General features: G+C 45.8%; 1 protein-coding gene across 1 annotated transcript in view; it reads left to right on the plus strand.

Annotated features, from left to right (window-relative positions):
• Nucleotides 1-16,319, plus strand: part of tmem117 (transmembrane protein 117) — a gene marked incomplete at both ends in the record, with an annotated part of 64,032 nt that overhangs the window by 12,418 nt on the left and 35,295 nt on the right. The window contains one exon of the mRNA XM_080002884.1: nt 8,899-9,031. Within this exon, the coding sequence (XP_079859010.1) occupies nt 8,899-9,031 (133 nt within the window). The remainder of the gene's footprint in view (nt 1-8,898; nt 9,032-16,319) is intronic.

Consider the following 16,319-nt stretch of genomic DNA (forward strand, 5'->3'; position numbering starts at 1 on the left):
AAGTCCCCTTCATTGTATGGCTTTTTAGCTTGTGCAATGTTCCAAGCCAGTTGATATGATGCAAGCGTTACGGTCTCTGAGTGCTTCGTAAATTTTTGGAAAATCTGTATCTGCTTTTCTGCCTGACTTTTCAAAGTGACCAACATGTGCTTGCGGGGTTCAGTCCCTTTTGGAAATTCCTGGTCGATGTTAGCATGGAGTGAGCTGAAGTGGCGCTGAAGATTTGAAGTTTTGAAATGCGCTAATGACGCCTGACATATAAGGCAGAATGGCTTGCCATTACGTTCAACAAAAAAATATAAACTCTCCCACTCTGTCAAAAACGTCCTGTGTTCATCTTCATATTTTCGTTTTGCTGTGCTTTTTCTCCCTGCCATTATGAGAGCGAACTTGACACTTTGTTTACTACTGAAATGACCTCGCGGTCCGCTCGCGACTGTAGAAATCTGCAGCCAGTGTTGCCAGAATATGGCTGCAGCTCGCGTGTCGCTCGCGAGTCGCGACACACACACACACACACACACACACACACACACACACACACACACACACACACACACACACACACACCCCTCCAGCCTTCATCGGGGATGTCGGATACGCAACGCAATTCACTGGCCGATCCGTCTTATATGTTGACTACTAACCATGTCAAAGAAACTTCCAAAGCTTTTTGAATCTTATTTGGTGTTTTATTAGTCCTAATGCCGCGTTAGACGCTGCTGTCCGCTTTGAGTAAATGAGGAAGTGATCCGCGGTGGAAAACGAGTGATACATCATAGCGATTTTATAATCATAATAGGGAATGAATGGCTGCGTTTTTTTTTTTCTGCGTTTTTGACGCTTGTCATGTGAAAGCCCCTTAAGAGCCGCATGAAACCAGCCAAAGAGCCGCATGAGGCTCGCGAGCCGCGGGTTGGCCAGGCCTGCTCTAGGCGGTCTTATTACAAACACAAAGAATCCGCGTCGAACACTATATGACCCAATAATCTTTATCTTGTTTACCTCCATAATGATTGCCTGTCCCATGTGAGGCTGCCATAGAAACTAGTGCTGTGTTAATATTGAAAAAATACAACATCTGCAATATAGGCCACATGTTGGCAATATGACGTACAATATGAGAAATATTGAGTACATTTCACAATATATTACTTGATATAAATTCTAGATATGTCCTTTTTGGATGTACTGCAAAAGGTGGAACCATGGAAGTTCACCATTCATCATATATGTTTTATTGAGTGACTGTATTTCAATAATGGATTAAATTAACAAATGTACACTGAAAATGAAATGGAATTATCAACAGCATTAATACCATCTTTTTTTTATAATGCTGGAACAAAAATCCAATAATATGTTACTGTCAGGGGCCCAGCAGAGCTGATATTTCAACCCGTTGCGATGTATATTGTAAATTTTCACATCACAAATGACAAAAACAAACGTCAAAATTCCATATTCCTCTATTTCCGTCTCCTCACGAGTTCTGTTTTTGTTTACCCACATGCAGCAATCGAATGTGCATATATTACCCAGAAAGAGCCTTCTAAATTAGTTTCCACCCAATACCTTTCTCCGTTGATGCCATATGGCAAAGCAGGCCCAGCAGCTGTAATGAAGTTGTTCTTTCTCAGGTTTCTAATCAGCTTAATAATTATTAATGGCTTTTTGGAATCTTCCCTGGCAGTGAAGTGTTTTCCCTCCGTGTGCTTCACTCGATGAACCGTTTGACTTTCCGAGACGTCTATTAATAACGTGGTTGGGGCCAAAGTGTCTCCAGCGTCTCCAGGAAGCGAGGGCTGAACAATGGAAGCTGCGATTGGCGACGGAGCCGCATCTGTTTGCATTTAATCAGATGTAGTGTTTTCATTTTATTGTACTCTGATCACATTTCAGAATACACCGTCTGTCTGACCATCTGTCCCACTGTCAAATCTGTCCTTTTCTTTCACAATGTGGAGAGAAATACAACGTTTCATCTGGTATCTATCGATCTCTCTATTTTTTGTATTGCATTTTGAAAAAAAAAAAGGTCTGGCAACTTGAATTAAATTTTCATCAGAACTATGCATTAAATCATTATTTGAGTAAAGAACAAATATATATACTGTACATATTTATATTATATAAAAAACATAACGTAATACATAAAAATAATAAATACAACAAATGAATGCATATATTTTAATATGGATGTATGTGACTAATAATCTCCTAAACTTGAACTATAAAATATATATTGTATAATACACGATATGAAGAAGGAGACACTATGCATAAAAAATAAGTAAATATAAAAAAACAACTAACTTATATATGTAATAATATAAATCTAATTGTGAGCACAAAATATTGTGACTATAACAAGTAAAAATAAATAATAAAAAAATGGGTTATATTCTGGTTTTGAAACTTTTGATGCAGCAAATCTTCACGAGATTTCAATCTCACACTCACATCTTAATTAAACCCGACACAAGTCTCATCAAGTTTCCTCTAATTGAGTTTCATTTACTTTATTATTGTTATTATTTTTTAAGCATTGAGTCTTATGTTTCCATCAAGTTTCTATCCTCTTTTGAAACAGTATACAAACACACCAAGCCAAGTCGGCTTAGTGTGTTTATGTACTGTTACTATATAGTATACCGACTCCACCACACTTCCTAACTCTGTGGTGGATTTAACCCTGACGTCTGATTAACAAGCTTCATATTTTATTCGGCTTTGTCCCATCTTATCTTATCTTATCTTATCTTATCTTGAGGACGCTGCACTCACCCTGTCTGGTCAAAGAGACGTTGACGGGCATCTTGACGCTCACATCCCTTGCCTCTCCCTCCGTCTACAGACACTCCGACATGCATGTGTCCGCCGCTGTCAGTGCCTCCATGCTGCCTCGTGTGTGTGTGTGTGTGTGTCTGGCTGTGATACACTGAGCTAATATTTACACAGAATTGGCTTATCACCATGAGATCACAAACGGATTGTTGATTTTTTTATTGTCCTGGTTGTTGTGTCTGTAGCTGTGTCTGGGCTGCTGTACCGCTGGCGGTCGCCGTGGTAACGTTCCAGAACCTTTGTACGTCTCATTGGTCAGAGCAGTGTTTCTCAACCACTGTGTCGTGACAATTCTTCTCTAGCTCTTGCTCTTAGCTCTTGCAATTGTGTTGCAAGATCAAAATTGCACGGTGCCCTAATTCATCTAATTCATCAGCTCCAGCGGAACAGCAGCTCTGTGTTTTATCAGAACAAGTTTCACTCTGAGAAGGTGAGAACTATACGTAGGGATGGCAGGTTTTACCCTTTCTTTTGAGATTTGGTTCTTGGCGCCACTTAGTAAAAAGTTTTAAAAGATTTTCAGACTCTTTGATTTTGTGACGCACGGTGAACCAGAGTCAGAGGTCAGTTTGGCTCTGAGTTGTGAATGGAATTCATACAAAAATCGTTTTCATTCTGACAAAATTATTTATTTTGGTGGAATGAATGAGTAAATAGTCACAGTCATTCCTTCATTCATATGACATGTGCAATATGCCTTCACCCTTTTTTTTTCCTTGGACTTTAATTTAGTTCAGTAACTTTTTTTAGTTTGTGAAGAGCGAAGATTCACTCTTTTGCCGGAGTGGCGATAGTGGCGCCGCCCCTGCGGTCGCCTGCGCCGGCGCTCCGGTTGACTTTTGCACACTTTAGTATTTTTTTCCGTTTTTATCATAATGTACACCAAAAAAGCATCGGCAGTTACCTCATACGACCACGATGCACTCATGGATATAAAAATTTCACTAAACGAACAACTTTGGGACTTTTTATCCGTGGAAGCAGAGTGGCCGGCGGAAATCCTACGCGGGAACACTCTCAACAACAAGCCCGCTCTGTTCCATGAGCGGGCCAACGGAGGAAGCACCGAGGTAAACGAGGCGGCATTCGGGTCAGAATGAGGACGTAACCTTACCGTCCACCTCTGCCCAGCATCCTTCATGCCAACGTTCAGTCCCTGGAGAACAAGATGGATGACCTTCGAGCGAGGATTAAATTCCAACGAGACTCCTCTGTCTGACGGAAACATGGTTGAGTCCACTGGTGCCGGATGAAGCCATCCGTCCAGCCGAGTCCTTCTCTGTGTTCCGCGGCGACAGAACGGGAGAGTCGGGGAAATCCAAAGGTGGAGGCGTCTGCCTAATGGTAAACAACCGCTGGTGTAACCCCAACAACACCACGTCTCTCTCCCGCTCGCCGAACCTGGAACAGCTGACCATCTTATGCCGTCCATTTTATCTCCCCCGCGAATTCAGCACGGTGATCATCACAGCCGTTTATATCCCACCACAAGCGGACACCGACGCAGCTCTGTCGGTCCTGTACGATGTGTTGTGCGGATTTCAAAACAAACATCCCGACGCGGCTGTGGTGGTGACTGGGGACTTTAACGGGGCCAACCTTAAAAAAGTTCTGCCTAATTTCCACCAACACATCATGTGTGCTACCAGGGGAGATAGAACTTTGGACCATTGTTACACACCTTACAAGAACGGATACAAGACCGTCTCGCTCCCTGCTTTCGGGAAATCTGACCACACCACGATCTCGCTGGTTCCTGTTTACAGGCCTCTGATCGCGCGAGAACTGGTGACGAGGGATGTGAAGCGGTGGACGGACCAATCGGAGGCTGCGCTTCAAGACGCTCTGCCTGAAGTAGACTGGGACATGTTCCAATCAAGTTCAAGTGACGTCAGCGAGTTTACAGAGGTGGCAGTGAGTTTTGTGACTACGCTAGCGGATAATATCATTCACACGGTGAAAGTTCGGATATTTCCAAACCAGAAACCGTGGGTTGATAAATCCATCCGCTGCGCTCTGAATGCTCGCACGGCCGCTTACAACGACGGTCTGGAAATCTGGACAATTACAAAGCGAGGTCGTACAGTCTGCGAAGGGCAGTGAGGGACGCTAAACGGGCGTACAGAGAGACTGTGGAGCTACAGATGGAGCGGGGGGGACACAAGACGCTTGTGGGAGGGGCTGCGGACGATGACAAACTACAAGAGCAGCTCCTCCCCAGCCGCGAGTGTGGACGCCTCCCTAGCCAACCAACTGAACTCCTTTTATGCAAGAGGTCCACCGTCGTTCCTGTCTCGATGATCGCCTCTCCTGTCTGCTAAATGACCCTCCCCCGCACCTTGGACCCGTTGCAGTTCGCGTACCGGCAGAACAGATCCACGGACGACGCGGTCTCCCAGGTACTGTACACCACGCTCACACACCTGGATGGCCGGAAGGGGGCCTATGTGAGAATGCTGTTCATTGATTATAGTTCAGCTTTCAACACCATAGTCCCCACCCGACTGGCTGTCAAGCTGAAGTAGCTCGGACTGAATGCTCCGCTGTGCGCCTGGATCCTGGACTTCCTCACAGCCCGCCCCCAGGTTGTCAGGCTGGGGAAGCACATGTCAAGCGTCCTCACCCTGAATACAGGATCCCCCCAGGGTTGCGTCCTCTGCCCCCTACTGTACTCCCTGTACATACATGACTGTGCGGCCAGGTCCAGCTCCAACACCATCATCAAGTTTGCTGACGACACCGTTATCTTGGGCCTGATCACCGACTGCGACGAGAAGGCCTACCACGAGGAGGTGGCTGACCTGTCACTCTGGTGCCAGGACAACAGCCTCCACCTAAACGTCAGCAAAACTAAGGAGCTGATTGTGGACTTTAGGCGAGGATCACAATCGAGGACGCACGTGCCCTTGGTGATTAATGGGATTTCTGTTGACAGGGTGAGCAGCTTCAAATACCTGGGAGTCCACATCACAGAGGACTTAACATGGGCTTTACAAACAGACCCTCTGGTGAGAAAGGCGAGGCACCGTCTTTACCACCTCAGGCAGCTGAGGAAATTCCGGGTCTTGTGAGGATCCTCAAGTCCTTCTACTCTGGAGCAGTGGAGAGCATCCTGACAGGCAACATCACTGCCTGGTTTGGGAGCTGTACTGCTCAGGACAGGCGGGCCCTGCAGAGGGTGGCGCCTTCAGCTGAACGTACCACTGGAACTACCCCCCCCCCCCCTTGCAGGAGTTATACACCAGGAGGTGTAGTAGCAGAGCCCGCAGGATCATGAAGGATCCTCATCACCCCAACAACGGACTGTTCCAGCTGCTGTGGTCAGGCAAGCGCCTCCGCAGTCACACAGCGAGAACAGAGAGACTGAGATGGATTTTTTTCCCGCAAGCCATTAGAACTGTCAATGCTGACCTCACCAGGGGTCCTCACTGAGCCACACACATAGGCTCCACTGCCTACTGTGTCACTGTTCAGGGTTGTTCGTGATGCCGTATTGCTGTGCCGTACTGTTGTATACTGTGCTGTATTATCCCAAACACTACCTCACTTTATTCACATGCCACTTTAATGCACATATCTGTATATACATAATTGCCTATTCCATATACATAAGCATATTCCCTCTATCTATTCCATTTTATCTCATTTTATTTTATTGTATTTTATTTTATTCTATATATTTTTATTTTATTATACAAGTATTCGACTTACTGTATTACGTTTTAGGAGTCAGTTAGTTGGTCTATTAGAAAGAAATTTTTCCTAGGACATATTGTCATGTGTTATCACCGGGTGCATTGCATTACATTTCACTGTATATATGTATGAAAGTATGTATATGTACGTGACGAAAAAACCTCTTGAATCTTGAATCTTGACTCCAGACTGCCGAGTCATTTAAAATATCTGTTCGCGACGAACAAATCGTTTGCGAGTCTTGCATAGTCGGCCATGATAATAAGCACAGTTCTACGGGTTTCTGATGTTTTTAGTGTTTAGGGTTAGTCATCATCACTCAAATATAAAATGAACAAACGTTGCAACAGATGAGAGAGAGAGAGAGAGAGAGAGAGCGAGAGAGAGCGAGAGAGAGCGAGAGCGAGAGAGAGCGAGAGAGAGCGAGAGAGAGAGAGCGAGAGAGAGAGAGAGAGAGAGAGCGAGAGCGAGAGCGAGAGAGAGCGAGAGAGAGAGAGCGAGAGAGAGAGAGAGAGAGAGAGCGAGAGCGAGAGCGAGAGCGAGAGCGAGCTCGGTCCATGGTTCCGTGGTGTTATTCCACCACTAGATGGTGGTCACATCACATGTCGAATGGAGCTTTTTTCTTCCTGTTCCACCACTTCTCCACATTCACATGAATCACTGGATTTAATGCAGCAGTTAATGTGAATGCAGGGTTTTACACCCAGCACGATATAAAAAATTCTAGTAACTGGGGATGTCTAGTGCAAGTACTGGGTTGGGTGTGTGTGCGAGTGTATGGGCTTTTGTGATCCCACGCTGGAGTAATATATCTCCAAATTATCACTCAAAGCTTCTAATCTCCCGATCTCAGCCTCCATGTTTTTCTTTATAAGCACACGCCACGAAGACTGAGCAGCGTGTAGAGCTACCGGGGAGTAAAACAGCTGGACTGGGAAGGGCAATTGTGTGTGTGTGTGTGTGTGTGTGCGTGTGCGTGTGCGTGCGTGCGTGCGCGCCTGTGTGCGCGCCTGCCTGCCTGCCTGCCTGCCTGCGTGCCTGTCTGCGTGCCTGTGTGTGTGCCTGTGTGTGTGATGAGCGCCTCAGGCTCTGGATCAACAACAAACAAACTTTGGGTTTTGAGCAGCGTGTGAACTGCTCAATAATGTTGTTTTTTGGGGGGTGGGAGGGTTGTAAATTGGTCCATGACATCCCAGGAGGGGTGGGATTTATCCATCTTTAGATAGATGGATAGATACAAAGATGGATGGATGGATGGATAGATGAGTAGATAGATGGATAGATGCAAATATAGATAGATGGATAGATAGATGTGTAGATAGATAGATGAAAGATAAAAAGATAGATGGATAGATAAAAAGATAGATAGATGTGTAGATAGATAGATTTAAAAAATGGATAGATAGATGGATAGATAAAAATATAGATAGAGAGATAGATAGATAGATGATAGATGGATAGATGGATGGATGGATCGATAGATAGATAGATAGATAGCTTGGTTGATGGATGATAGATAGATAGACAGACAGATAGATAGATAGATAGATAGACAGACAGATAGATAGATAGATAGATAGATAGCTTGGTTGATGGATGATAGATAGATAGACAGACAGATAGATAGATAGATAGACAGACAGATAGATAGATAGATAGATAGATAGATAGATAGCTTGGTTGATGGATGATAGATAGATAGATAGATGGATAGATGGATGGATAGTTTGTAGTGTCAGCAGCTCACATCCAAACCATAGGTCATAGGTTGGGAGCGCTGCTCTGGATTAGTATGTGAGATGATCCTGAGCCGCTGGTTCTTTTCGGGCGGGGCAGCAAACTGACAGTTGCTGATCCTCAGATCTTCATCCGCTTTGCCGTGGTTTGGTATTCCGCGCAGAGCACTCGGCATCTGAATCAATCTCACACTCGGCCGGATACAGATATTTCCTTCTAATTTGATTCCAAAAACCAGGAGAATATAGGAAGCACCACTAGGGTCACAAGAGTCACGCTCTGATCGCATTGAATGAATATGAATGCGTGTCAGGAATATTCTCTCCCGGTTTCGAGGACGAGCTACGAGCCACGGATTTCCCCCGTTTTTCACGGCTGATTGACAAAATGGCCGCTGGGCAGAAAGCCGCTCTTTAATCATCATCGTTGCGCCTAAAGGCCATGCGTCGCGACAGGACGGGGGCGTTATCGATGCGCCTCACTTTTCCATCACTTCTCATCTTCCTCTCCATCTTCATCTTCCCCTTCACCGCAGCTATCCCAGAAGGTGGAGGAGGGGGTGGAGGTGGAGATGGAGTGTTAGGACAGGTTCTGACTGGCTGTGTGTCCCCTCCACAGGTCAATACCTGCGTCTGAAGATGTTCCGCGAGGACCACGGCTCCTGGATGACCATGTTCTTCAGCACCATCCTCTTCCTCTTCCTCTTCTCGCACATCTACAACCTGTTCCTGCTGATGGCGGGGGGCATGGGGTAAGACCACGCTTTGAACCGCTTGTGTCCCCACCGATCCAGTGCAGAACAACCGACCAATCGCTTTTTTTTTTTCCACTTTTGTCCGGCGAGGATTGATTCACGTGGTCAATAAACCAGCAATTAGTCCGACCCCAAACAAAATCACCACTCGGGTTGGTGAGAAGAAGGAGAAGACGGTTAATCCTTAAAGATCAACTTCCACTTCAAGACACTTCACCTCCAGCATTCCTGAGTGTTTTGGCAGCTCTGGGTAGAAAAGCAGAATTACTTAATTCACAAAATTTCCACTTTTCTCTCTGTTGCCAACTAGAGGTCTTTTGGGTCAATGGGGGCATTTTTGGGTCAAGAGGGGGCGCTATCAGCATCTGGTTCTGTTGTGGATCATGACCAGGCTAAGATGACCCAATGAATTTACAAAGGAAAAAGTTTTTAAGGAGAAATTTTGTCTTTTTTGTCCAAAAATACCCAACCCGACTCGGATCCCCTGGGTATCTCTACCCGCCTCAGATGTGCATCGTGCATAATATTATGTAATACCCCTGGAAAATATTTTAAATGGTCCGTTTTATTTTTGAAATGGTCTTTTCCAATCAGATACATTCCCTGGGTCCAATTTTGTGACGCGTCAAGACCTCTATGGCCAACTCGCCGTGGAGCTTGCTTTACAGCGAATACAACAAACGGCAAGAACAAACAGGGCCTCCATTAATTCCTATGGAGAGTCGAATTCCGCGTGCAAAAAGCTGTACACTGGGATAAGCTCTGCCCTCTCTGAGATAAGCTCCTCTGCGCTGTGTCCAGCTGGGCAGACTACTCGCTGTTGTACTGGATAAAACGAACTCCCCCATTTTCCCTGACATCAGCAGAACCCAGGCGCAGTTCACCCAGCGTCCACTAGGGGGTGGATCTGACCATCGGATGCGATTACAGATTCGCTGTGAAGCGCTTTATAAATTCCATCGTGCACAACCGTTCTCGCCCACCACCCACACATCAGGACAGTGTCAGAAATTACATTTGAAATGCATTTGTGATTGTTTCTGTCTCTGGAGAAGGACACAATGCCCTTGAAACCGTTTGTTGGTTTGTTTGTTTGATTGGGCGGTGAAGCGCTACAGTGGCAGGTGTCTATTGGAACACCAGGGATGGAATTGAATGGAATGGGATCTACTTCCTCTACTCCCATGGTGCTCCTCTTTTCTCCCGAAGAAAATCCCCCACCAGATGAAGACTCCTCCTCCTCGCTAGGTGTTGTGTTTTTCTACAGCCAGAGGCATGAGTTTGGATAATCAGCACCATCCGTCACCCCGGCCGGCGCCATGACACCGGCATCCATCACGTTGGCTCTTTTTTTCTGGTCAGGACTGGAGGGTGGGGGGAAGGATGGGAGGAGGAAGGGGCGGAGATGAGAACAATGCTCAATCAGGAAAAACTTCCACCCGCCGCCCCGCCGAGCGTACCTGTCCAGGTGTACCCGACCTGTTTTCCCTAAAGCAGCAGTTAGTCCCAAACTAAATCACCGCTCGGGTCGGGGAGAGGAAGGAGAAGACGTTTAATCCTTAAAGATCATCTCCCACTTTAAGACACTTAAACTCCAGTTCTCCTGAGTGTTTTGGCGGCTCTGACTAAAAAGGCAGAATGACTTAATTTACTAAATTTACGTTGTTTTCCATCCATCAAAGACCCCCTAAATCGACCCTGATTCGATCTGAGAGCCCCCTATTTTTTTTTGTATTTGTATAGGTAATATTAAGTAATAGCAAAAGTGTGCCGCAGCCATATTTGTCTGAAATGGTTCTATTTTCACAGTTGACAGATAAATGTTGTAAAACTCATGTCGATTTTTTAACCAATATTTGACTTTTAGGAAACATTTGCTTCAGATCGTACTAAGGCCTCGCGACTCGGCCCCTGGCGACCCCCTGTAGGAACCAGGCACCTCAGGTTGGGAACCACTGGTCTAGAATATGTCATCCAGACATTGTTAAAAATAAAATAACAAGTTGTTTTCCCACTTTGGAGGACGCAGCATAGAGTTGATGTTACGGATCTCAGATTCTCTTTGAAATTCTCACACAAGCGATTAAACAATCAATAAGGCTGAAAAACACAAGGCAGGTTTACAGCACATTTCATACACAAGGGCAATAATTATAATAATAATGACTATTATTCATATTTATTATGTGTGCTTCACAATGTTTGTTTGTGCTTCGCAAAAATGAGAAAACGGTTTCAACAACAAGTTTAACAGATAATAATAATAATAATAATAAAAAATAATAACTGTATCTGTATAGCATCTTTAATACATGACATCAAAGTGTTTTACATCAAAGGTTGGCACGTGGCGCAGTGCATTGCACTGCTGCCTCACTGCAAGCAGGTTGGAACCTGGGTTCGATTTCTGCCTGGAGTGCTGTTGGCACCGTGCTCCGGCGGGTTATCTCCCAAATAGGAGCCTTTCTGTGTGGAGTTTGCATGTTCTCCCCGTGCTCACATGGGGTTTCCTCCACCTACCATCAGTAAGGACCCCCACCAAAAACATGCACACATCATCGTCTGACCAGCGATGGACACTTGGTACCAGGTCCCCGGGCAGGTCGACGAATGCTGCCCACTGCTCCTGGCTGCCCCCCCCCGGAGGAAGGACAAGCCAGGATGGGTTAAATGAGGCCACATCTCACCCCAAAAAGCACGTGCGTGTGTATATATATATATATATATATATATATATATATATATATATATATGCATGTGTGTAGTGCGGTCATGTGACAAATAAAGATTCTTAATTCTTAATACATTTAAAGGAGGCCATCAGACAAGCACAGAAAAGAAGCAAAATGCATTTACAAAGTAGAATTATGTAATCGTTAAAACAATGAAATACATGTAAAACAGTGTAAGCTTTATTAAGCTAATAAAATAAAATATATACCAAATTGAATAAAAAAAAATAAAATCTTAAGCAAAAAGTATATAATGTAAAACCAACACTTTAAATAAAATACAAAATCTACTACACACACATATGTATGTAGGTATATAAATATATCATATAAAATACATTATATAAAACAAAGAAGAATAAAAACATAGAAATGAAAAGCTAAAAACCAGTTAAAAGACATTAAAGTGCCATTTCAAACAAACCTACACACTTCAATATGTCTCGGCACAGGTCTCGAACCTGCAACCACTTTGGGTCATTGGGACCCAAAGTGGTTGCAGCAGTGGCAGAATGGTTACTAAAACAGAAAAACAGATGTAGATAAAAGATTTAAATGCCGTTTCAGACTGATTATTCACTGTAAAGCACCTGTAAGCCTTGAGTTGAATAATAATAATAATAATAATAATAATAATAATAATAATACAATTTTAATATCTAATCCAAGTCGAATAATAGACAAGTTCCACTTACTCCGTTGTGAATCTCTGCTCACAAAGACAGATGGTGCTGTTGTAAAGCAAGCTCACCTACCGCTCATCAAAGAGAGAGAGAGATAGAGAAGAGGAGAGAGAGGTATGAGAGGCATCTTTCTGCACCACCCTCCATCCTCCACCCGTCCCTCCACCCTCTCAACCCCCTGGCCCCCTCCTCACGGCTCCAGCAGCGCGTCCGCTTCGCGCCCGGTCGCCGCCAAAAGCCATTAGCGTCCACGCCTCTGTTGCGGGCGGACGGACATGTAAGAGCAGTGTTCACACTCCGCCCGGACGCCCCCGGGAGAGAATGGGGGGAGAGGGGGAGGAGGAGATGGGAGGGAAAGGGGAGGGGAGGGAGGGAGGGAGGGAGCCGGGCAGGTAGGATGGCAGCGCTCCAGCCTTGATGATGCAGTGAAACTCTGAAAGTCTTTTGATCCGTGTCCAAGCCCTTTCTGCAATCCCTCCCTCCCTCCCCCCGTCCCCCGACTTCCCCCTGTCCCCCTCTGCACTTCACTGTACTCCTGTTGTTGTAACTGCACCACAAAGGCAGAAAAGCACAGTATCCCTTTGTGGCGGTGGTGGCCGCCCTGGGTGGCGATGAATAGGGTTCCTTTTCTACCTGTACCGAACAGACGCCACTGGGAGGAGTTTTTACCGCCAAGGCCTTTTAAAGGGACGGGTTTTTTGTATATATGGTTTTGCAGAGTCGGACTTCGAGTGATAGCGGAGCGCAGGACGCTGAGGTTTTCAATAGTGTCAAATAGGGTTTGGCTCCCAATTATGGGTACCTGAACCCCATTGGACTCGGGAAATTGGGATCTCGGATCTTAATTCTTTCCCCCCTTGAGATAGCACAAGGCCTGGATCCGAGTCAAGTCTGTTTATTTTTCCGGATCCAACAGGTCCAATAATGGAAATTGCTCCTAAAATATGTCCTTGTGCACCAGCTCTCTGCTGACCCTCTTCTGCTCCGACTCCACTGCATTTAAAGGAATAGTTTGGATTTTATTAAGTTCTACCCTGTTAATGCTCGCCTCTAGTAGTACATAGGTAGGTTCCAGCCTTTTCTGCAGACTGGACGCTCCATCCCTCCATCAGGATTTTAATGCGAGTAACGGGGGACAAATCCGCAACCTATGTTCAGTGCAAAAGGCCACTCCACATTTAGGGCGAAGCAACATGATGCAACAGCACTCAGACTTGATTTGAGGAGAAATTTGAGATCCGATTTTTTTTATTGCTGTGCCATGGTGTTGTTACCGGCGTTCCACCCAAATGTCTGACTTGGCGAAATGTCTGATGCAGAAGTTGAGTGCTTTTGCAATTTCGAGAAAATTGCTGCTTTTAGGGGACAACCAACAGAACACTTACCTACTGTACAATTCAACTCATATTTGTCTGAAAGCATTGTGTTTAGATATGTGTGAAGCAAATTATCATTTTCGACAAGTTCTGTCATATCATTTGTGGCATTCTAAGACAGTAAAGTATGCTGATTACTTTCTTGTGGCGAGCGACCATATAGCAATAAAAATATTTATTTTATTCATCTTGAAATAATTTGCGAATTTTCAAATGTTGCCTGTAAACCCTTTGCCTGTAATGGGGAGTGAGTTTTTGCATTGAATGCAGATTTTGGATTTGTGCCCCATCATTTGCATTGAATAATTGATAGAGCGACGGAGCTTCCAAGTTGGAGAAAAGGCTGAAACGTACCTCCCTGTTTACCTACACACTGAGCCAACTCCATGTTTGATTAAACGTGTTATGTGTGTGTGTGTGTGTGTGTGTGTGTGTGTGTGTGTGTGTGTGTGTGTGTGTGTGTGTGTGTGTGTGTGTGTGTGTGTGTGTGTGTGTGTGTGTGTGTACGTGCGTGCATGTGTGCGTACGTGTGTGTGCGTGTTAGGGAGTGTGTACTGTATATGTGCGTGTGCTGGATGTGCATCTGTCTCCCCTCCGTCTCGGCGACCGCACGCCTTCATTCACCCTGACCTTTCAGTAGGCGCCAGCTTGATTTAATTATTTGTGATACGTTGTTCGTCAGGAAAAGACAAACTACGGCATTCATCCCCTGCTCACCGGAGCCATCTGGTAAAACGATCGTTGATAATATTCAACATGTGTCATTTCACCCGCTTACCTGCGAGAAAATTGTTTATTTTTGCTGCTGTCTTTTCTCGCCGGCTCCGGGGCTCGATATTTAAACAGTTTCACGGGTCAACAGCGATCAAGAGCGTTTTTGTTTTTTTTTGTCTGCTTATCAGATGTCACTCGACGACACTCCCCGGGCGTGTTAATCCACTCTTGTTACCTGGGCCATTTGCATTTTAATGCAACTGTCGGATTACGGGGGGAACATTTTTTGTGTGGACGCGGAGGAGAGTGATGGCACGACGTTTGAATGCTATTGTCACGTATTAGCAGCCACCACGACCACAAAAAGAGGGAGAAAAATGTAAAATCACAGTGCCTAATTATAGGGTGTTATTTAATTAGGGCTGCCCCGTGTGTGGCGCCTACATTAATCATCCCCTAATTTGTGCGGGGAGCGTCATAAAGGGAGGGATGGTTAGGGTTGAGAGGGAAGAGGAGGGGTGGAGGTATGGAGGGAGAGGCTCGTATAGGGAGGGATGAGTGGAGGTGAGAGGAAATAAGAGAGGATGGAGCAATCCAGGGATGGACGGAAAGATGAGAGGGTTGTAAAGGGAGGGATGGTTGGAGTTCAGAGGGAAGGGGAGGGGATGGAGGAAGAGGCTCTTAAAGGGAGGGATGAGCGGAGGTGAGAGGAGAGGATGGGGAGATGGAAGGATGAGGAGAGAATGGACGGATGAGAGGCTCGTAAGGAGAGAGACGGGTGGAGGTGAGAGGAAGAGGAGAAGATGGAGGGATGGCAGAGTAGAGGAAGAAGATCATAAAGGGAGGGATGGGTGGAGGTTTAAAAGGAAGAGGGAAGGATGAAAGGATGATGGGAGAGGCTCATAAAGGGAGGGATGGGTGGAGGTGAGAGGAAGAGGAGAGGATGGAGGAATGGAAGGATGAAGCGGATCTCAGAGGAAGGGATGGGTGGAGGTGAGAGGACGAGGAGAGGATGGAGGAATGGAAGGATGAAGCGGATCTTAGAGGGAGGGATGGGTGGAGGTGAGAAAGAAGAGGAGAAGATGGAGGAATGGAAGGATTGAGGAAGAAGATATAAAAGGGGGATGGGTAGAGGTGAGACAGAAGAGGTGAGGATATAGGAATGGAAGGATGGAGCAAATCTTAGGGGGAGGGGTGGGTGGAGGTGAGGGGCAAGAGGAGAGGATGGAGGAATGGAAGGATGAGAGGGGTGTAAAGGCAGGGATGGGTGGAGGTCAGAGAGGATGGAGGGAGATGTTTGTAAAGGGAGGGATGGGTGGAGGTGAGAGGAAGACAAGAGGGTGGATGGATGAGAGGGTTTTAAAGGGATGGAAGGATGGAGGAAGAGGCTCATAAAGGGAGGGATCGGTCGGGGTAAGAGTAAGAGGAAAGGATGAAGGGATGGAAGAATGAGAGGGTTGTAAAGGGAGGGATGGGCTGAGGTCAGAGGGAAGAAGGGAAGATGGAAGGATGGTGGGAGAGGCTCGTAAATGGAGGAATGGGTGGAGGTGAGAGGGAAGAGGAGAGGATGGAGGGATGAAAGGATGGGGGAGGATCTTAGAGGGGGGGATGGTTGGAGGTCAGAGGAAGAGGAGAGGCTGGAGTGATGGAGGGGTGAGAGGGTTGTAAAGGGAAGGAAGAGGGAAGGATGAAAGGATGGTGGGAGAGGCTTGTAAAGGGAAGGATTGGTGGAGGTGAGAGGAAGAGGAGATGATGGAGGTAAGGGAGGATGGAGGAAGAG

This window comes from Zeus faber, assembly GCF_960531495.2.
Source record: "Zeus faber genome assembly, chromosome: 6".
NCBI classification, from domain to species: Eukaryota; Metazoa; Chordata; class Actinopteri; order Zeiformes; family Zeidae; genus Zeus; species Zeus faber.